Source organism: Hyperolius riggenbachi, chromosome 3 (assembly GCF_040937935.1).
Source record: "Hyperolius riggenbachi isolate aHypRig1 chromosome 3, aHypRig1.pri, whole genome shotgun sequence".
NCBI classification, from domain to species: domain Eukaryota; kingdom Metazoa; phylum Chordata; class Amphibia; order Anura; family Hyperoliidae; genus Hyperolius; species Hyperolius riggenbachi.
In genome coordinates this window covers 30,376,669-30,399,802 of record NC_090648.1, presented here as the reverse complement: position 1 = coordinate 30,399,802, position 23,134 = coordinate 30,376,669, and the positions used below count along the sequence as shown (strand labels likewise).

Genomic DNA, 23,134 nt, shown 5'->3' with positions numbered 1-23,134 from the left:
GGGACAAATGAGGAAGAAAGAGGGACGGAGGGATTCGGTTTCCAAAGACTAACCCTCCGAAAGGCGGACAGTTGGGAGCTAAGATTCACCATACTCATATTTTTCTATTGAAAAATGCGTTTAACTGAAACTAATCTTTATTCCCATCAATTAAATTGGTTTATTTCTTATATTCAAATGTTGAACTGAAAAAAAAACTAATGATGATAGAAATTACCAGCGGGGTTTAAATCAGGGCTGTTGCTAGCTCCAAAGATCAGTGGCACGTGCCACTTATCCTGAGGTGCCCCTGATGTCCCCCAGGCAGAATAGAGGCACCACAGCACCCAGTATGGCATTACATAACACCAAGCATGGCACCACGGCACCCAGTATGGCATTACATAACACCAAGCATGGCACCACAGCACCCAGTATGGCATTACATAACACCAAGCATGGCACCACAGCACCCAGCATGGCATTACATAACACCAAGCATGGCACCACGGCACCCAGTATGGCATTACATAACACCAAGCATGGCACCACGGCACCCAGTATGGCATTACATAACACCAAGCATGGCACCACGGCTTCCAGTATGGCATTACATAACACCAAGCATGGCACCACGGCACCCAGTATGGCATTACATAACACCAAGCATGGCACCACGGCACCCAGTATGGCATTACATAACACCCAGCATGGCATTACATAACACCCAGTATGGCATTACATAACACCAAGCATGGCACCACAACACCCAGTATGGCATTACATAACACCAAGCATAGCACCACATCACCCAGTATGGCATTACATAACACCCAGCATGGCACCACAGCACCCAGTATGGCATTACATAACACCAAGCGTGGCACCACAGCACCCAGTATGGCATTACATAACACCAAGCATGGCACCACGGCACCCAGTATGGCATTACATAACACCAAGCATGGCACCACAGCACCCAGTATGGCATTACATAACACCAAGCATGGCACCACAGCACCCAGTATGGCATTACATAACACCCAGCATGGCACCACAGCACCCAGCATGGCATTACATAACACCAAGCATGGCACCACAGCACCCAGCATGGCATTACATAACACCAAGCATGGCACCACAGCACCCAGTATGGCATTACATAACACCAAGCATGGCACCACGGCACCCAGTATGGCATTACATAACACCAAGCATGGCACCACGGCACCCAGTATGGCATTACATAACACCCAGCATGGCACCACAGCACCCAGTATGGCATTACATAACACCAAGCATGGCACCACAGCACCCAGCATGGCATTACATAACACCCAGCATGGCACCACAGCACCCAGTATGGCATTACATAACACCAAGCATGGCACCACAGCACCCAGTATGGCATTACATAACACCCAGCATGGCACCACAGCACCCAGCATGGCATTACATAACACCAAGCATGGCACCACAGCACCCAGCATGGCATTACATAACACCCAGCATGGCACCACGGCACCCAGTATGGCATTACATAACACCCAGCATGGCACCACAGCACCCAGTATGGCATTACATAACACCAAGCATGGCACCACAGCACCCAGTATGGCATTACATAACACCAAGCATGGCACCACAGCACCCAGTATGGCATTACATAACACCCAGCATGGCACCACAGCACCCAGTATGGCATTACATAACACCAAGCATGGCACCACGGCACCCAGTATGGCATTACATAACACCAAGCATGGCACCACGGCACACAGTATGGCATTACATAACACCAAGCATGGCACCACAGCACCCAGTATGGCATTACATAACACCAAGCATGGCACCACGGCACCCAGTATGGCATTACATAACACCCAGCATGGCACCACAGCACCCAGTATGGCATTACATAACACCCAGCATGGCACCACGGCACCCAGTATGGCATTACGTAACACCAAGCATGGCACCACAGCACCCAGTATGGCATTACATAACACCAAGCATGGCACCACAGCACCCAGTATGGCATTACATAACACCAAGCATGGCACCACAGCACCCAGCATGGCATTACATAACACCAAGCATGGCACCACAGCACCCAGTATGGCATTACATAACACCAAGCATGGCACCACAGCACCCAGTATGGCATTACATAACACCAAGCATGGCACCACAGCACCCAGTATGGCATTACATAACACCAAGCATGGCACCACAGCACCCAGTATGGCATTACATAACACCAAGCATGGCACCACAGCACCCAGTATGGCATTACATAACACCAAGCATGGCACCACAGCACCCAGTATGGCATTACATAACACCCAGCATGGCACCACAGCACCCAGTATGGCATTACATAACACCAAGCATGGCACCACAGCACCCAGTATGGCATTACATAACACCAAGCATGGCACCACAGCACCCAGTATGGCATTACATAACACCAAGCATGGCACCACGGCACCCAGTATGGCATTACATAACACCCAGCATGGCACCACAGCACCCAGTATGGCATTACATAACACCCAGCATGGCACCACAGCACCCAGTATGGCATTACATAACACCCAGCATGGCACCACGGCACCCAGTATGGCATTACATAACACCCAGCATGGCACCACGGCACCCAGTATGGCATTACATAACACCCAGCATGGCACCACGGCACCCAGTATGGCATTACATAACACCAAGCATGGCACCACAGCACCCAGTATGGCATTACATAACACCAAGCATGGCACCACAGCACCCAGCATGGCATTACATAACACCAAGCATGGCACCACAGCACCCAGTATGGCATTACATAACACCAAGCATGGCACCACAGCACCCAGTATGGCATTACATAACACCAAGCATGGCACCACGGCACCCAGTATGGCATTACGTAACACCAAGCATGGCACCACAGCACCCAGTATGGCATTACATAACACCAAGCATGGCACCACAGCACCCAGTATGGCATTACATAACACCAAGCATGGCACCACAGCACCCAGTATGGCATTACATAACACCAAGCATGGCACCACAGCACCCAGTATGGCATTACATAACACCAAGCATGGCACCACAGCACCCAGTATGGCATTACATAACACCCAGCATGGCACCACAGCACCCAGTATGGCATTACATAACACCAAGCATGGCACCACAGCACCCAGTATGGCATTACATAACACCAAGCATGGCACCACGGCACCCAGTATGGCATTACATAACACCAAGCATGGCACCACGGCACCCAGTATAGCATTACATAACACCAAGCATGGCACCACGGCACCCAGCATGGCATTACTTAACACCAAGCATGGCACCACAGCACCCAGCATGGCATTACATAACACCAAGCATGGCACCACAGCACCCAGTATGGCATTACATAACACCCAGCATGGCACCACGGCACCCAGTATGGCATTACATAACACCCAGCATGGCACCACAGCACCCAGTATGGCATTACATAACACCAAGCATGGCACCACAGCACCCAGTATGGCATTACATAACACCCAGCATGGCACCACGGCACCCAGTATGGCATTACATAACACCAAGCATGGCACCACAGCACCCAGTATGGCATTACATAACACCCAGCATGGCACCACGGCACCCAGTATGGCATTACATAACACCCAGCATGGCACCACGGCACCCAGTATGGCATTACGTAACACCCAGCATGGCACCACAGCACCCAGTATGGCATTACATAACACCAAGCATGGCACCACAGCACCCAGCATGGCATTACATAACACCAAGCATGGCACCACAGCACCCAGTATGGCATTACATAACACCAAGCATGACACCACAGCACCCAGTATGGCATTACATAACACCAAGCATGGCACCACAGCACCCAGCATGGCATTACATAACACCAAGCGTGGCACCACAGCACCCAGTATGGCATTACATAACACCCAGCATGGCACCACAGCACCCAGTATGGCATTACATAACACCAAGCATGGCACCACGGCTTCCAGTATGGCATTACATAACACCAAGCATGGCACCACGGCACCCAGTATGGCATTACATAACACCAAGCATGGCACCACGGCACCCAGTATGGCATTACATAACACCAAGCATGGCACCACAGCACCCAGTATGGCATTACATAACACCAAGCATGGCACCACAGCACCCAGTATGGCATTACATAACACCAAGCATGGCACCACGGCACCCAGTATGGCATTACATAACACCAAGCATGGCACCACAGCACCCAGCATGGCATTACATAACACCAAGCATGGCACCACAGCACCCAGTATGGCATTACATAACACCAAGCATGGCACCACGGCACCCAGTATGGCATTACATAACACCAAGCATGGCACCACGGCACCCAGTATGGCATTACATAACACCAAGCATGGCACCACAGCACCCAGTATGGCATTACATAACACCCAGCATGGCACCACAGCACCCAGTATGGCATTACATAACACCAAGCATGGCACCACAGCACCCAGTATGGCATTACATAACACCAAGCATGGCACCACAGCACCCAGTATGGCATTACATAACACCCAGCATGGCACCACAGCACCCAGTATGGCATTACATAACACCAAGCATGGCACCACAGCACCCAGTATGGCATTACATAACACCAAGCATGGCACCACAGCACCCAGTATGGCATTACATAACACCAAGCATGGCACCACGGCACCCAGTATGGCATTACATAACACCAAGCATGGCACCACAGCACCCAGCATGGCATTACATAACACCAAGCATGGCACCACGGCACCCAGTATGGCATTACATAACACCCAGCATGGCACCACAGCACCCAGTATGGCATTACATAACACCAAGCATGGCACCACAGCACCCAGTATGGCATTACATAACACCAAGCATGGCACCACAGCACCCAGTATGGCATTACATAACACCCAGCATGGCACCACAGCACCCAGTATGGCATTACATAACACCAAGCATGGCACCACAGCACCCAGTATGGCATTACATAACACCAAGCATGGCACCACAGCACCCAGCATGGCATTACATAACACCAAGCATGGCACCACGGCACCCAGTATGGCATTACATAACACCCAGCATGGCACCACAGCACCCAGTATGGCATTACATAACACCAAGCATGGCACCACGGCACCCAGTATGGCATTACATAACACCCAGCATGGCACCACGGCACCCAGTATGGCATTACGTAACACCAAGCATGGCACCACAGCACCCAGTATGGCATTACATAACACCAAGCATGGCACCACAGCACCCAGTATGGCATTACATAACACCCAGCATGGCACCACAGCACCCAGTATAGCATTACATAACACCAAGCATGGCACCACAGCACCCAGTATGGCATTACGTAACACCCAGCATGGCACCACAGCACCCAGTATGGCATTACATAACACCAAGCATGGCACCACGGCACCCAGTATGGCATTACATAACACCAAGCATGGCACCACAGCACCCAGTATGGCATTACATAACACCAAGCATGGCACCACAGCACCCAGCATGGCATTACATAACACCAAGCATGGCACCACAGCACCCAGTATGGCATTACATAACACCAAGCATGGCACCACAGCACCCAGTATGGCATTACATAACACCAAGCATGGCACCACAGCACCCAGTATGGCATTACATAACACCCAGCATGGCACCACAGCACCCAGTATGGCATTACATAACACCAAGCATGGCACCACAGCACCCAGTATGGCATTACATAACACCAAGCGTGGCACCACAGCACCCAGTATGGCATTACATAACACCCAGCATGGCACCACAGCACCCAGTATGGCATTACAAAACACCCAGCATGGCACCACGGCACCCAGTATGGCATTACATAACACCAAGCATGGCACCACAGCACCCAGTATGGCATTACATAACACCAAGCATGGTACCACAGCACCCAGTATGGCATTACATAACACCCAGCATGGCACCACAGCACCCAGTATGGCATTACATAACACCCAGCATGGCACCACGGCACCCAGTATGGCATTACATAACACCAAGCATGGCATCACAGCACCCAGTATGGCATTACATAACACCAAGCATGGCACCACGGCACACAGAAATGGGGGGTATGCTTGGTGCTACGGTGCCTCTATGTGGGCATACTGGGAACTGTGATGCCTTTATGGGGGAATGCAGGGAGCTGTGGTTGTTCTTTGGCGGCATTCTGGGAGTTTTAGTGCTTCAGTGGGAGGTCCGTGGCAGGTATGGGAGGGGGTCCACTAGAAGGTCGGGGAATGCTATGGGGGAACTGCCAGATAACCTGGAAGCAGGTCAGCTCACCCACAAGAAAGCCAGACCAGCCAGCACAGAAGCTTAGACTGCTGTTAAATAGACTCTGAAGCGAGAATAAATCTCGCTTCAGAGCTCATAGTTAGCAGGGGCATGTGTGCCCCTGCTAAACCGCCGCTATCGCGCCGCTAAACGGGGGTCCCTTCACCCCCAAACCCCCCACTGCGACACTTGGTCGCAGACTTGGTCGCTCCTGGAGGCAGGGCTAACGGCTGCAGCCCTGCCTCCAGTCGTGTCTGTCAGTGGCGCATCGCTGCCTCTCCCCCGCCCCTCTCAGTGAAGGAAGACTGAGAGGGGCGGGGGAGTGGCGGAGATACGCGCTGACAGACGCGCGTGGGGCAGGGCTGCGGCGGTTAGCCCTGCCCCAACCAGGAAGCGCTCCCCCGCTGAAACGAGGCGATTTGGGGGTGAAGGGACCCCCGTTAAGCCGCGGGATAGCGGTGGTTTAGCAGGGGCACACGTGCCCCTGCTATATATGAGGTCTGAAGCGAGATTTATTCTCGCTACAGACTCTTTTTAAGTTCATGTAAGTTTAGCTCCACCCATGACCACACCTACATCCCAGTGTATGGCGACACCCATTTTTTGGCTGGAGTGTCCAAAAGTGCCCCAGATCTTGTAGGATCCTAGCAACACCACTGGTTTAAATTATAATATTCATGTCAAGTATCAGCATCCTGTGCACTTTCACAAAATAAGCAGAAATAAGTCATTTTTTCCCCTTTAGTTGGGACATCAAAGTCTTTATTGATTAAGTAACAAGACGCGACAGAACAGACACATTGCGGGCTATTTCAATACATGCCACAGAAGTCCACCAAGAATCCTGAAGACGTACTTTATCAAGGCCACCAACATCCAACCATCTTTGAAGCACTCATTCGAAAAGAGTTGGCCTTGTTGATTACATATAAAAAATATACAGTATTTATATCTCAGACTTGTCAAAGTCCCATATTTAGCATTTCAACAAAAAGTCCAAAGGAGTGGTTTTACTAAGTAAAGAAACTTTAAGTGTGGAGCGAAGAAGGGGTGACAAACCCTACAGCAGTGCCATCTGTCTTAGGCTTCATTCTGGGAAGAGGAAACAGAAGGTCAGAGTTAATATGGGCACACAGTTAGCAAGGAATAGGCTACAGCACACTATTAATAGCCTGGTGATAACGCACCCACCCAACACTGGCACTTAAGGTAGCCATACACTGGTCGATTTGCCAACAGATTCGACCAACAGATATCCCTCTCTGATCGAATCTGATCAGAGAGGGATCGTATGGCTGCCTTTACTGCAAACAGATTGTGAACTGTTTTATGCTGAAATCGATTCACAATCTGTAGTGGTGGTGGTGCTGCTGACGCCCCCCCCCCCCCCCCCCCCCGCATACAGTACCTGCTCCGCCGGCGCGACTCCCCAGGTCTCCGCTGTCTTCTTCTCCGCTCTGGTCTGGTCTCCAGTTCCGGCATGCTTCACTTCTTCCTGTCTGGCAGAAGTTTAAACAGTAGAGCGCCCTCTACTGTTTAAACTTCCTGCCGGGACAGGAAGAAGTGAAGCATGCCAAACCCGGAGACCAGACCAGAGCGGAGAAGACAGCGGAGACCTGGGGAGTCGCGCCGGCGGAGCAGGTAATGTATTGCAGCTGTATTGCATCGGTCGTCAGGCACTCGAACGCTGCTAGCGACGCGCTCCCTACCCGCGGGCGATCGAGGGTAATTTCCCACACGGAGCGATCGACGGGATCGATCTATTTCGGGACGAAATAGATCAAAATTTAGCGTGTAGCGTGAAAGATGTGACAGCAGATTCGATCCCAGTGATCGAATCTGCTGTCGATCGACGGGGAATCGGCCTAGTGTATAGCCAGCTTTAGTCAACTATGGTTCTCCAGAAGATGAGTCAGATCAAGTCCAAAAAAGGTCCAGATAAAAAAGAACTTCACAGACAGAGACAGACGTTCAGTCTCAATAATAGGTAGGAATGAGTCAGTAGATTGTAAATCCAATTTGGCCGGGCCCTCCTCCCCATGTGCTCTTCTCTGCCACCATATAGACTCAGTGACTCGTCTGTTCTATTTATATCCCTACATCATTACATCACTATTTTGTGTACAATTTATGAATGCTACAATGTCCCTGTGTAATACTGTAAAATTATTATTATTATTATTATTTATTGTATTTATAAAGCGCCAACATATTACGCAGCGCTGGACATTAGTTTAGGTTACAGACAGGGGCGTTTCTAGGGTCCTTGGAGATCAGTGGCACCTGTGGGCACCAGGTGGCAAGGGGAGGTGGCAAAAAAAATGGGCGTGGCCATGCGGTGAGTGGGCGTGGCCATGGGTGGGGCCAAATGTACATGAACTTAGCAGCGGTGTAAGCTACGGATAACGGGCCTGCCCATCGAAATATTGGACGGAGCCCCCTGTCCTTTATTTCGATCATTTACAATCAGTATAGGCATAGATCAAAGATGTATACGCACATACAATTTTGATTGGTCAATCACTGACCCCCAATTTCCCACCCCCGTGCAGTAAGTGGGCCAACAGACAATGAATTTTATGAACAGAGCTAAAATTGGCTAATCAAAATTGTATGTGTGTACCAGGCTTTACAGCTAATACTGTACATACTGAAAGTAGCAGGGATCTGCATACAATACAGCTGGTTTACAATCAATAAAGGCACAGAGTAACACCTTACACTGTACACACTGGAGGTAAATCAGCACACAGTGCAAGCACTAGAGAACAGCGTATACTGTACATACTGTAGGCAGCAGAATTCAGCACACTGCAGCTAGCGTGCCAAAAATATGACGATCACGTTGTGCGGCGTGCTTATCGCGCCGCACCAAAAATTGGGTGGGCCATGGACCAGAATATAGGTGTGGTAACGGGTGGAGACAAATTTACATGAACCTAGCAATGGTGGGACATCAGATTAGGACAGTGGTGGCGAACCTTTTGGAGGCCGAGTGCCCAAACTGCAACCCAAAAGTCACTTACCGGTATCTATCGCAAAGTGGCAACAGCAATTTAAACTAAATACTGTACAAACGTTTTAACTCATACATGAACATTATGGAAAATCCAAGTTGAAAATAAACTGTGAAGATAAACAATTTCATCCATCCTACTCCTGAAAAATGTATTCAATTTTTTAGAACCTCCCAGTTTTATTTTCTGTTTTAAAACGCTAAAAAAGTAGGTTTAATGCTATTGTCTCATATGATAAGGATTCAGCTTTTCCCATAGTCTCGCAGTTAGCAATCATGTGATCCCCAACAAGACATATTCAGCAATCATGAGGCCCCCAACAAATCAGGAGGCCCCCAACAAGACAAATTCAGCAATCATGAGGCCTCCAACAAATCATGAGGCCCCCAACAAGACAAATTCAGCAATCATGAGGCCCCCAACAAGACAAATTCAGCAATCATGAGGCCCCCAACAAATCATGAGGCCCCCAACAAGACAAATTCAGCAATCATGAGGCCCCCAACAAATCATAAGGCTCCCAAAAAGACACATTCAGCAGTCATGAGGCACATAAATAGACAGCATTTCACATAAATAGGCAGAATGCCCCCTTAATATGGTAGCCCCCCCAAGTTAGGTAGTGAGTGACAGGGACCCCCAGGTTAGCTAGTGAGTGACAGGCGCCTCCAGTTAGGTAGTGAGTGACAGGGACCCCGATAGTGAGTGACAGGGAGCACCTTTAGGTAGTGAGTGAGTGCCAGGGAGCCCCTTTAGGCAGTGAGTGAGTGACAGGAAGCCCCTTTAGGCAGTGAGTGAGTGCCAGGGAGCCCCTTTAGGCAGTGAGTGAGTGACAGGAAGCCCCTTTAGGCAGTGAGTAAGTGACAGGTAGCCCCTTTAGGGAGTGAGTGAGTGACAGGGAACCCCTTTAGGGAGTGAGTGAGTGACAGGGAGGCCCTTTAGGGAGTGAGTGAGTGACAGGGAGGCCCTTTAGGGAGTGAGTGAGTGACAGGGAGGCCCTTTAGGGAGTGAGTGAGTGCCAGGGAGCCCCTTTAGGAAGTGAGTGAGTGCCAGGGAGCCCCTTTAGTGAGTGAGTGCGTGCCAGGGAGCCCCTTTAGGGAGTGAGTGCGTGCCAGGGAGCCCCTTTAGGGAGTGAGTGCGTGCCAGGGAGCCCCTTTAGGGAGTGAGTGACAGGGAGCCCCTTTAGGGAGTGAGTGAGTGACAGGGAGCCCCTTTAGGGAGTGAGTGACAGGGAGCCCCTTTAGGGAGTGAGTGACAGGGAGCCCCTTTAGGGAGTGAGTGAGTGAGTGACAGGGAGCCCCTTTAGGGAGTGAGTGCGTGCCAGGGAGCCCCTTTAGGGAGTGGGTGCGTGCCAGGGAGCCCCTTTAGGGAGTGAGTGAGTGACAGGGAGCCCCTTTAGGGAGTGAGTGCGTGCCAGGGAGCCCCTTTAGGGAGTGGGTGCGTGCCAGAGAGCCCCTTTAGGCAGTGGGTGCGTGCCAGGGAGCCCCTTTAGGGAGTGGGTGCGTGCCAGGGAGCCCCTTTAGGGAGTGAGTGAGTGACAGGGAGCCCCTTTAGGGAGTGAGTGCGTGCCAGGGAGCCCCTTTAGGGAGTGAGTGAGTGCCAGGGAGCCCCTTTAGGGAGTGAGTGCGTGCCAGGGAGCCCCTTTAGGGAGTGAGTGAGTGCCAGGGAGCCCCTTTAGGGAGTGAGTGAGTGCCAGGGGAGCCCCTTTAGGGAGTGAGTGAGTGACAGGTAGCCCCTTTAGGGAGTGAGTGCGTGCCAGGGAGCCCCTTTAGGGAGTGAGTGCGTGCCAGGGAGCCCCTCTAGGGAGTGAGTGCGTGCCAGGGAGCCCCTTTAGTGAGTGAGTGACAGGGAGAGTAGCAGTAGGAGGCGCCCTTGTTGTAATATTTGCACTTATACGTACTTATAACAGTTAATGTATAATATGTAGTAGATCGCCTACCTTAAGAATGGACACTCCACTCGGTAGGATGAATTTGAAAGTTTTAATAATAGTAAGCACCTAGGACAACGCGTTTCGCGGAACAAACCGCTTCATCAGGTCAATATAGTGCTCAATGGGTCTAGACAGAGGCGCTCACTTCTGCATCTAGACCCATTGAGCACTATATTGACCTGATGAAGCGGTTTGTTCCGCGAAACGCGTTGTCCTAGGTGCTTACTATTATTAAAACTTTCAAATTCATCCTACCGAGTGGAGTGTCCATTCTTAAGGTAGGCGATCTACTACATATTATACATTAACTGTTATAAGTACGTATAAGTGCAAATATTACAACAAGGGCGCCTCCTACTGCTACTTAACCTTGAGTCTAACATCCCACGCTGTGGACGTGTTATTTCCTGCCACAATTCGTGGCAGGTAACTTTTTTTCGAAGGAGCTGCGACCGCGAACCGTAAAGACCGAGTGGAGACGGGCTTTCTCCACCTGCGTACACGAGTGGTTGCCTCTTCAAGCAACCCACACTTGTGAGTAGTCTTATTTGTATATCTTGATCGCTTCGCAAAGATAATACACTATAGGGGCTCCCGGTGTCTCTGTGGTTTTTTTTCGTTTTTTTGTCACATAGTATGAGTGACAGGGAGGTCCCCCCTCTAGCCGCCGGCGCTTCCCCCCTACCTCTCAGCAGACCTCAGGATCAGCGGCGACCCGACCAGATGTACGAGCGGGCGCTGGACGCACCCCGCTCGATATGCGGAAGTGATGTCACTTCCGCATATCAGTGCGGGCGCTGGGTCCTGGCGCCCGCACGATTGGTCGCCGGCTCGCCGCCTGATCCTGAGGTCTGAGACTGTCAGTGACGCGGCGGCTGGAGGGAGCCGCTGAGTCTTGACAGAGGGGGCGGCCGGGCGGAGATCCGTGGCACCCCAGGAAAGATTGGGGGCACGTGCCCCCCTAAAACAGGGCTAGCGACGCCCCTGGTTACAGACAATATTTAGGGGTGACATACAGCAATATGACAGGAATACAAGAAAGACCAGATCATGCAGCACAGTATGAGTACAAGGTAATGCTTAGTCAGTCACTGGATGGAGCATGGAGATTAGGCAAGTTAGGTTCACTCAAATGCATAGCATGGGTTCACAGTAATGGAGGTGCATGATCAGGTAGGACACAAAAGGAGGAGGACCCTGCCCAAAGGCTTACAATCTAGAGGGAGAGGTAGGGACACGAGAGGAGTTTGGTGGTGGCAGAGGTCAGGAAAGGGTGAATCTTACAGATGTTACAAAGGTGGAAGTTGCAGGACTTTGTAAGGTTTTGGATATGGGGAGTGAAGGAGAGTGACACCCAGTCAGCGGGCTTGAGAGGTAGGGCGAATGGTAGTATGGTTAACAGTGACCTGTACATCTGGGAAGTCCAGGGATGACCGGGGTGGGAAGATCATAAATTCCGTTTTGTCTAGATTTAGTTTCAGGAACCTAGCGGACATCCAGGAGGAGATGGCAGATAGGCAGGAGGGGACCTTGTCCATAGTAGTGGTGGATATGTCAGGGGTGTGGAGGTAGATTTGGGTGTCATCTGCATACAGATGATAGTTAAAACCCATGGAGAAGATAACCTTGCCAATGCAGGATGTGTATAGGGAGAACAGTAGGGGGCCAAGGATCGAGCCTTGGGGAACTCCCACTGAGAGGTGGTTGGGGGTGGACGAGGACTCATTGAAGGAGGTCGTGAAGGAGCGGTTGGAGAGGTAGGATGAAAGCCAGGTCAGGGCGAGATCGTGAATGCCCATGGACTGGAGGGACTGGAGGAGTAGGGGATGATCTACTGTATCAAAAGCTGCTGAAAGATCAAAGAGGAGGAAAATGGAGTATTTACCTTCAGCTTTAGCTAAGGCAAGGTCATTGACCACTTTAGTGAGAGCCGTTTCGGTTGAGTGGGCAGGCCAAAATCCAAATTGTAGTGGGTCTAGTAGTGAGTTGGCATTGAGGTACTGGGTCAGGCGTTTGTGAACCAGACGCTCAAGGAGTTTTGAGGCAAAGGGGAGGAGGGTGATCGGGCGGTAGTTGGAGGGTAGAGAGGGGTTGAGGGAGGGTTTCTTGAGCAGCGGCAGTACTGTGGCCTGCTTGAAGTCTGAGGGGAAGGTGCCTGTGGATAGGGAGAGGTTAAACAGGGTAGTGAGGACTGGGGCCAAATCTGTGAAGTGAGGCTGAAGTAGATCAGAAGGGATGGGGTCAAGGGGGGAAGTAGTGGTATGGGAAGTCAGCAGTAGGTGGTTGACTTCCTCAATGGTAGTAGGAGTGAAGGAGGTGAGGGGAGGATAGGGTGGAGGAGGAGTTGGTTGTGAGCGGGTGAGAGGTGAAGATTGGATATTTCCTGACGGATGGAGACTATTTTGTTGGTGAAGTGGGTGGCTAAATCTGTGGCAGAGAGGGAGGAAACGGAAGGTGGGGGGTGGGTTTAAGCAGGGAGTTGAAGGTGCCAAAAAGACGCCGGGGATTGGAAGCTTGTGCTCCGATGAACTTGGTAAAGTATTCCTGCTTCGCATGAGCAAGGGCAGTGTGGAACTGCAGCAGGTTAGTCTTTTACTGTAGGAAATCCTGGTTTAGTCGAGTTTTCCTCCATTTTCATTCATTGGCACGTGTTTCCCTCTGGAGGTTACGAGTATGGGTAGTGCGCCAGGGCTGGGGTTAGGGGGTCGGTTGCGGCGGAATATTGGCGGAGCAGCTTTCTCTAGGGCTGATGAGAGAGTTTGGTGATACTGAGCTGCAGCAAGATTAGGACAGGTTAGGGTGGGGAGAGTGGAGGAGAGGGCATGGAGGGGGTCAGCAAGGACGTTAGGGTTGAGCTTGCGTAGGTCTCGCTGTCATCGACCAGCTGGGTGGGCGGATAGTTTGGAGGTGCCTTCCATGAGGAGGTTGAAGGTGAGGTGATGGTCTGAGGGTGGAAATGGTGCAATGTCGAGGTCTGCAATGGTGGTGGATTTAGTGAATATAAGGTCGAGAGTGTGACCTGCAGTGTGAGTGGGGGCATTGGTGTGTTGCACTAGGCCAAGTGAGTTGGCTATGGTGAGTAGCCGGGTCACAACAGAGTTCTTGGGTTCATCGATGGGAATATTGAAATCCCCGAGGATGATGGTGGGGACGTCAGAGGAGAGGATGTGTGGGAGCCCGGGCCGGAGGCAAGGTTGTGATGTCTCCTCTGTCTATTGTACAACACTGCTTAATATGCTAGTGTTTTATAAATAAAGTTTATGAATATTAATAATCCCAAATTCTTACAAGAATCTAGTGAATTTCTGCACGATATAACTCTTCATGAAAATAAGATCTTTCTTGAAAATGTTTTTTTCTCATGCTCATCGACTTCAATGCATTTAGTGAAAATGTGTTTCTCATACACACTGATATCGATTTATTTGTAAAAAAAAAAAAAAAATGTGTTTTCTCATGCCAATATATTTTTGCAAATGTTCTTGTCTTTGTGAAAATGTTTTTTTTTATTTTCTTCCATTTATTTGTGCAAATATTTTCATTAAAGTGAACCTAAAGCCGATAAAAAAAAAAATGAGATTAACTCACCTGGGGCTTCCCTCAGCCCTCTGCAGCCGATCGGTGCCCTCGCAGCTCCGCTCCGATGCCTCTGGACCCGCCGGCGACGACTTCCGGTGTCGCCGTCACCGGCCGACAGGCATGGGAACGCGAGTGATTGTTCGCGTTCCCAGCCTGTATATCACCCCCTATGCTGCTATTGCGGCCAGGAGGTCACAATAGCAGCATAGGGGGCGATATACAGGCTGGGAACGCGAACAATCACTCACGTTCCCATGCCTGTCGGCCGGTGACGGCGAAACCGGAAGTCGTCGCCGGCGGGTGCAGAAGCATCGGAGCGGAGCTGCAAGGGCACCGATCGTCTGCAGGGGGCTGAGGGAAGTCCCAGGTGAGTTAATCTCATTTTTTTTTGATCGGCTTTAGGTTCACTTTAAAGGACCACTATTGCGAAAATCGTAAAATTAAAAATATATGCAAACACATACAAGTGTGTTCCATCCAGAGTAAAATGAGCCATAAGTTACTTTTCTCCTATGCTGCTGTCACTTACAGTAGGTAGTAGAAATCTGACAGAACCGACAGGTTTTGGACTAGTCCATCTCTTTACAGCGGATTCTCCGCATGGCCTTTATTATTTGTAAAGAAACAATCCCCGAAAAGGATTTATATAAAGATGCAGATTGCACACTTTTGTGGCAGTTGGGCAGAGCAAGTGCCATTTACTAAGTGCTTTTGAAAATAAAGAAAAAAACTGAGAATCCCCCATAAGGAGCTGGGCTAGTCCAAAACCTGTCGGTTCTGTCAGATTTCTACTACTTACTGTAAGTGACAGCAACATAAGAGAGAAGTTATTTATGGCTCATTTTACTCTGAAAGAAACAGACTTCTTGCCTGTATTTGTATATGTTATTTTACATTTTTATGATTTTCGTGATAATATTCCTGTAATGTTGTTGTGTGAATTTGTGATATTGAATTCTGAACACCCTTATTCTCCCAAACAGCACAGTTAGGCTCTATGTCAGTACAGAAAACGTGGGCAGGGTTGGGGGGAGGGTGGAGGGGAGTGTCGGAAACACAGATTTACAAATCTGGCGGATTTCCACTATCCAAGAAGTATCTTTACGATTACCGATTTCCACAGAATGTTTTTAGTTTATTTTTTGTTTGTTTTGTCAATAACGTTAGTTATTTGTAAAAAGCGAAATAACATTTTGTGGAATCCAGGGCCAGTTCTAGACTTTTTGCTGCCTGGCAAATTTATGAGGATGCGCCCCCCTCCCTTCCTGATTTGGAATAATCGCACAGCACCAGAAAATTTACTCTGCTTCATTTAATGTTCTCAGTCAGCAAGGGAGCGTATGCAACAGCTTGTGACAAGACATGTTGCAGCTCACCACAATAACACACAGGCTTCCTGGCAGGATGGCTGTGAGTCTGTGACAAACAAACTGCTCACCCTCAGCCACTCCATTCCTCCTCAGTCAGGACATCAGTGCCACCTCCTTCCTTCTGCTGTGCAAGTCAAATGAAACACTGCTGCTCTCCTGCCTCCCCTCCTCACTCACTGTCAGACTCCTCACACAGCACAACAAGCTGCTTTTCCCCAAGGATGACCTATTCACCTCACTCTCCTCTTGTCACATGAGCCCCACTGGCCGTGAACACGCAAAACCGTCCGATCCGATTCTAGCACACAGATTGAGAGCTATGGACGCAATCTGCGTAGAATTGGCGGAGTTTGAGCGTCACGACGCAGTAGGGAGCCTGTGAGGTTACGAAAATACACTTTTACTCCAACCCAGGGGTAGATTTGCCACCATCTCTGTTTTCTATCAGCCCAGAGAAAACTGCTAACTGGCTATAGACCTGTGAAACAAACAACCGGTTAAAACTGTGCAATTCCTATCTATCTATCAAAACAGTAGCGTCCCTTCGGAAGTTTAGGTCTCGTCTGTGTATACTGAATAGAAGGTTTTACTGAGAGGTAAAGACCTTTTAGAAAGCCTTTATTTGTTACAATATAAATAATTAATATATACAGACAATCGTGAACAATTAAACGATGAGAGACAGTGATAACACAGTACATAAAAGAAAAAGGGATAAAAAGAACGAATACTTATGATTCTGTGGAAAGTCCGTTCGGGAAAAGACAAAGTTCCTTTGTTGCAGTTAGTTCGCAATATGGCCGAACCACATGGCCGTTGCTCCGCCTGCAAGATGGCCACTGCTATTTCCCCAAGCAGTGGCAGTCTTTTCGGTATGATGGAAAGTGGGGGAATTGGCTGGGGGTCCTCATGCAATCAGTTTTGAGCACTGACATTTCTGGGCGGAGTCTCAAGCTCAGCCCAGGGGCGTGTCAGGCAGTGAGTTCTCAGGGGAGGAACTTCCAGCCATCCACAAAATATGTCCAATTTCATACCCCGCCGGGGTTTTGTCGCACATGCAAACCGATTTCATATTCAGATTGGGCTGAGAATACACGTTCATAGGACATCAAACTTGCAATATTTGGGGCGCACGGGGACCCCATTATTCATATCTCAGCCCCTGCTCGGGTTACCTGGCTATGTCTAGTATCACCATATTCTACAGAATTAGGGAAACAAAATTATGTAATTTTCATATTCCTCCCATGGATGGTATTTGCAAAATGTGACAAAGTTATCAACACCATGCATTCCATACTCAGTCTAGTCGGTGCCGTCAAGACTGGGAGGAATGTAGGTGTCAATAGACCTCATGCTGGGCTAGCTTCCCCTGTTGAATAGACTCTGTTGGTATTTCAGCTCTGCCCAATTAGCACATTAGTGTCACCAGAGCTTTTCCGGGAGCCTTAACAGGATTTCTTGCTAAACCAGGTTGCTTTAGCCATATGCTAACGCAGGCCCATTCAGCCCTCATGGCAAAAGGGGGGGGGGAAGGCAGGAAGGAAAAACTTCTATTTTAAAAATAAAGAATGTCAGTTTTCCGATCACGGTTGCGATCGGACAATCGGCCGCGAATCCTCGGACGACTGGGCGTCGCCCGGCGTCACACCTCCCCCTTCCCGAGCTCTGCTCAGGGAGGTGTCAACAGGACGCCTTCCGTAGCAGCTATTGGCGCTGTTGGGTCGGGTTCCCCCTGACACCGCGACAGCCCATCAGCGTTTTGGTGTCGGCTGCCTGCTTTGTGTTGGATCGTAAAGTCGTACTGCTGCAATGACAGGCTCCACCGTAGGAGCTTGCCGTTGGTTCCAGCAGTACGGTTTAGCCAACTCAGGGGATTGTGATCAGTGACGATCGTGAAGGAGCGGCCGTACAGATACGACTGCAGTTTCTGTAGGGCCCACACGATCGCCAGGCACTCCTTTTCAGTTGTGGAGTAGGCTACCTCTCGGGGCAGGAGCTTCCGGCTCAGGTAGAGGATAGGGTGTTCATCCCCCTTTCCATCCACCTGGCTGAGGACTGCGCCGAGACCGTAGTCAGAGGCATCGGTTTGCACCACAAACCGACGACTGAAGTCTGGGGCCTGAAGCACAGGGGCGCTTGCGAGGGCCTGCTTCAAGGCCTGGAAGGCATTCTCGCAAGCGGGGGTCCAGCTAACAACCTTGGGGTGCTTCTTGCTAGTGGCATCGGTCAGGGGCTTCGCCAGTGTACTATAGGCGGGAACAAATTTCCTATAGTAGCCGGCGGTCCCCAGGAACGCCTGGACCTGCTTTTTCGTGATAGGTCGAGGCCATGCCAGGATGGCGTCCACCTTTCCCGTGTCAGGTTTCAGGGTGTTACCCCCCACCCGGTGACCTAAGTACTGCACCTCGGTCATGCCAATCTGACACTTACTCGGTTTAACCGTCAGATTGGCCATGGCCAGCCTCTCTAGTACCTGGGACAGGTGTTTGAGGTGTTCTTCCCAGGTGGGGCTGAACACCGCAATGTCATCCAGATACGCTACAGCGAACCCTTGCATTCCCTCTAGCAGGTCGTTCACGGCCCGCTGAAACGTGGCGGGGGCGTTCTTCATCCCAAAGGGCATCATCGTGAACTCGAAGAGGCCGAAAGGGGTGATGAAGGCCGACTTTTGCCTCGCGTCAGGTGCAAGTGGTATCTGCCAATACCCCCGGCTCAGATCCATGATTGATAGGTACCTGGCTGATGCCAGTGTATCTAGCAGCTCATCAATGCGAGGCATGGGGTAGGCGTCTGTAGTGGTGATGGCGTTCAGTTTCCTGTAGTCTACGCAGAACCGAGTTGTCTGGTCCTTCTTGGGGACCAGGACAACAGGGGCTGCCCAGGCACTACTGGACTTTTGAACCACCCCTAACTCCAGCATCTCCCTCACCTCCTTCTGCATGTCCGCCTGTACCTCGGGAGAGACACGGTAAGCGGATTGCCTGATGGGGGGATGGGTACCTGTATCTACCCCATGCACCGCCATACTGGTCCGCCCCGGGATACCGGAGAAGGTGTGCTGGTACTGGCCCAGCACCTTCTGTAACTGCTCTTGCTGGGCTGAGGCGAGCTGTGGATTGACGTTTAGGTCGCCGTCCACATCTCGTACGTCAGCCAGCAGGTCTAACAGGGGGTCTGCCTCTCCCTGCTCTAACCGGCTGCACACTGGCAGCGCATACTGGGTCCTGTCATGGTGGGCCTTCAGCATGTTTACATGAAAGCTCTTCTGCTTCCTGCCCCCCATGTTCACTAGATACGTCAGATGGTTTAACCGCTGCACTACAGTAAAAGGCCCCTCCCAGGCTGCTTGCAGCTTGTTCTGCCTCACGGGAAGAAGGGCATATACCTTGTCACCCACATCAAATGACCGCTCTCCAGCAGTGCGGTCGTACCATGCTTTTTGTTTGGCCTGAGCCTGGGCCAGGTTGTTGGTCACTACTGCGGACAGGGACTCCATTTTGTCCCTGAACTTGAGGACGTAATCGACCACGGAGACATCAGTGGGGTCGCCCTTGCCCTCCCATGTCTCCCGCATCAATTGTAAGGGTCCTCGGACATTCCTCCCATACAGGAGTTCAAACGGGGAAAACCCGGTTGACTCCTGCGGCACCTCCCTGTACACAAACAGATGAGGCAGGTATCGTTCCCAGTCCCCACCTTGCGACTCAACAAACGTGGTCAGCATTTGCTTCAGCGTCCCGTTGAACCGTTCACACAGTCCATTGGTCTGCGGGTGGTAGGGACTGGAGACAATGTGCGTCATGTGTATCTTTTTGCACAGGGCCTCCATGAGTTCGGACATAAACTGGGATCCCTGATCGGAGAGCATCTCCGCAGGGAACCCGACTCGGGAGAAAATGTTAAGTAGCGCGTCTGCTACCTTGTCCGCCCTCAGGGAGGAAAGCGCCATGGCCTCAGGATAGCGGGTGGCGTAATCCACCACCGTCAGGATGTACCTTTTGCCACTGCTGCTGGGAGTGGGCAATGGTCCAATTATGTCGACTGCCACTCTGTGAAAGGGCTCACCTATGATTGGCAGTGGACACAAGGGAGCCTTGCGGGGGTTCCCAGCCCGTTTTACCTTTTGGCAAACAGTACATGAGCGGCAATAGTTGGTCACATCGATCCGCATCCTGGGCCAGTAGAAATGACCCTGGATACGGTCAAGTGTCTTGTGGATTCCCAAGTGCCCTGCCAGGGGAATGTCATGTGCGGACTTCAGCACATGCCCCCGGAAGGCACTGGGTACCACAAGCAACTTGGTACCCACACTTGTTTCACCTTCGGTGGGCTGTACAGGCTCGCTGTACAGCTTACCACCTTCCCAATATACCTTGAAGGTATCTTCATTCGTGAGGGGCTCCGAAGCCTGTCTTCTGAGTGCCTCGAGGCTAGGGTCAGTCTGGAGTGCTTGCACAAATGCAGCACTCTCGCTCTCAGCCAGCTGGCCCGTGGCATATGCAGTTAGTGGCTGAAGGCTACCATCCCTGTGGTCAGAGGAGGGGGAGGAGGCCGGAACCTCTTCCACCTGCTCTGAGCCCAGGTTCTGAGCAGCGCGGCTGCGTGTTACAGCCAGTACAGGTACACCTTCAGACTGGCACATACTGGCATTACTCACATCCTGGCTGCATGCATGAATTACAGTGACAGGTACAACAACATTTTCATCACAAACAATCGGTATATCAAACACAGGTACCTGTGACACAGGTACTATTGGACTCGGTACCCCTGGACTGGGCACATTCAACCCACCTCCCCCCTGTTCTTGCCCCTTGGTGCAAAGTACCTTAGTGTGGGCGGAGAGTCCGTCTCCCTCCTGGCAGTCTGAGGGGCTTGGGGCAGGTTCATAATAGGACACAAGCTTGCCCAGGTCGGTCCCCAACAAAACTGGGACCGGCAGTTGGTCCAGGACCCCAACAACCTTCTCTTGAACCCCCACCCCCCAATCGATGGACACCCGAGCCTGGGGAATGCGAGAAAGAGTGCCCCCCACTCCAGTGAGGGTAAGGTATTTGTCAGGGAGGATATTTTCCGTCGGGACCAGGTGCGCACGCACCAGGGTGACATCCGCTCCAGTGTCGCGGAAACCGGTAACAAGCTGGTCGTTCACTGTAACCAGCTGGTGGTTGCTCGTAGCGGAGTGGATCCCTCTCCCACCTGCGAACATGGCGTTGTTGGGTGCTCCCGGCTGGGGTGCGCTGGCTGGCGGCAGTTGCCGTGGGCGAGGTGTAGGTGGTGCAGGAGCTGGCGCTGTCTGCCTCCGCTCCGGGCAGTTAAACTTCATGTGTCCGGGCTTGCGGCAAAAGTGACAGGTGATGCCCTCTGTTACTGCAGGCCTGGACGCAGCAGCTGCGCTGGAGGGCCTCTGGGGCGCACGGCTCACAGAGGTAGGAGAGTCTGCAAAATTGTGGGACTGACCTCCTCTCCAGCTAGATGGGGCAGTCCTGCGGGTCTCCGGCACCCTGGTCGTTGCAAAGGTCTCAGCGAGGTCTGCAGCGACCGTCGCTGACGCCGGTCGGCGCTCCAGCACAAACTGGCGTACATCAGCCGGGCAAATGTTCAGAAACTGCTCCAGGACGATTAAGTCCTCCAGGACACCGTAAGACCCTTTAGTGAGGCCTAGCGTCCACTGGCGGAGTGTGGTGAGCAGACTGCTGACCACATCTTGATAAGAATCAGTGTATTTTTTCTGCCAGGACCTGAACCTTTTCCGGTAGGCTTCTGGCGTCAGCTGGTACTTAGTGATTATAGCCTCCTTTATAGCGGTATAATCATTGTCCTTTTCCACAGGCAGCTCTGAGAAAGCATCAAGCGCTTTGTAGCGCAGCAAGGGTGTCAGATGTCTGGCCCACTGGTCTTGGGACAGACGATACTGACGGCAGGCCTTTTCAAAAGACCTCAAGAACAAGTCAATGTCAGTGTCTTTTTCGATAATAGCAAATTTAAATTTTGCACTTACTGGAGCGGCAGTCCCTTCAGCAGGGAGGCTGGGCGTTGAACTCCGGCTGGCTTGCTGCACTTTCGCCATGTTCAGCTCATGCTGTCGTCTCTCCCGCGCCTCTGCAGATTGGCGTTCCTCTCGCTTTTGCTCCGCCATGTACTGCAGGTACTTGTCCACATCAGTTTCCATCAGCTTTTGCAATGCCTGCTGCATTACTGGATCAACATAACTGGACAGTCCAGTACTGGCCGGTTCCAGGCGAGTACTTTCAGGGGTTCTGGGGTCGGGGATCACACTGACAGCCTCCTGCGTATCTGTTGCCGCATTGCCCGCGGGTTGCTCAACCTCGGTACGCACAGGATCTTCAGTCTCTGGTTCCCCTCGACTTGCGTTAGATGAGCCGGTGTCCTCCACAGTGGACACCTCCAGCGTCCGCAGATTCTGGCTATCCCATCGGTACAAGTCCGTTATCAGGTCCTGCTGTTTCTTGCCGCGGATGTCCATGCCTCTCGCCTCGCACAGACTCTGCAGGTCGGATAGGACCATGACCTTGTAATTCCCGGACATTTCCATGCCAAATAAAAGAAAACTTAGGGGAGGGGTACTGGTTACACAGTCTCTCTGTATATATGAAAAATATATTGCACTCAGTCACTACCAACGAATTAGTTCGTTTCTCGATAGGGCTAATTCGATAGCCCTACCTGAGATACTATCAGCACACACAGATCCCAAACGCTGCCGACCACTGTCACATGAGCCCCACTGGCCGTGAACACGCAAAACCGTCCGATCCGATTCTAGCACACAGATTGAGAGCTATGGACGCAATCTGCGTAGAATTGGCGGAGTTTGAGCGTCACGA

At 51.2% G+C, this 23,134-nt stretch overlaps 1 protein-coding gene across 1 annotated transcript in view; it reads right to left on the bottom strand.

Moving 5' to 3' along the window:
- Window positions 1-7,111: 7,111 nt before the first annotated feature.
- Window positions 7,112-23,134, bottom strand: part of TM4SF5 (transmembrane 4 L six family member 5) — a 30,237-nt gene continuing 14,214 nt past the window's right edge. The window contains exon 5 of the mRNA XM_068272057.1: window positions 7,112-7,476. Within this exon, the coding sequence (XP_068128158.1) occupies window positions 7,465-7,476 (12 nt within the window). The 3' untranslated portion in view covers window positions 7,112-7,464. The remainder of the gene's footprint in view (window positions 7,477-23,134) is intronic.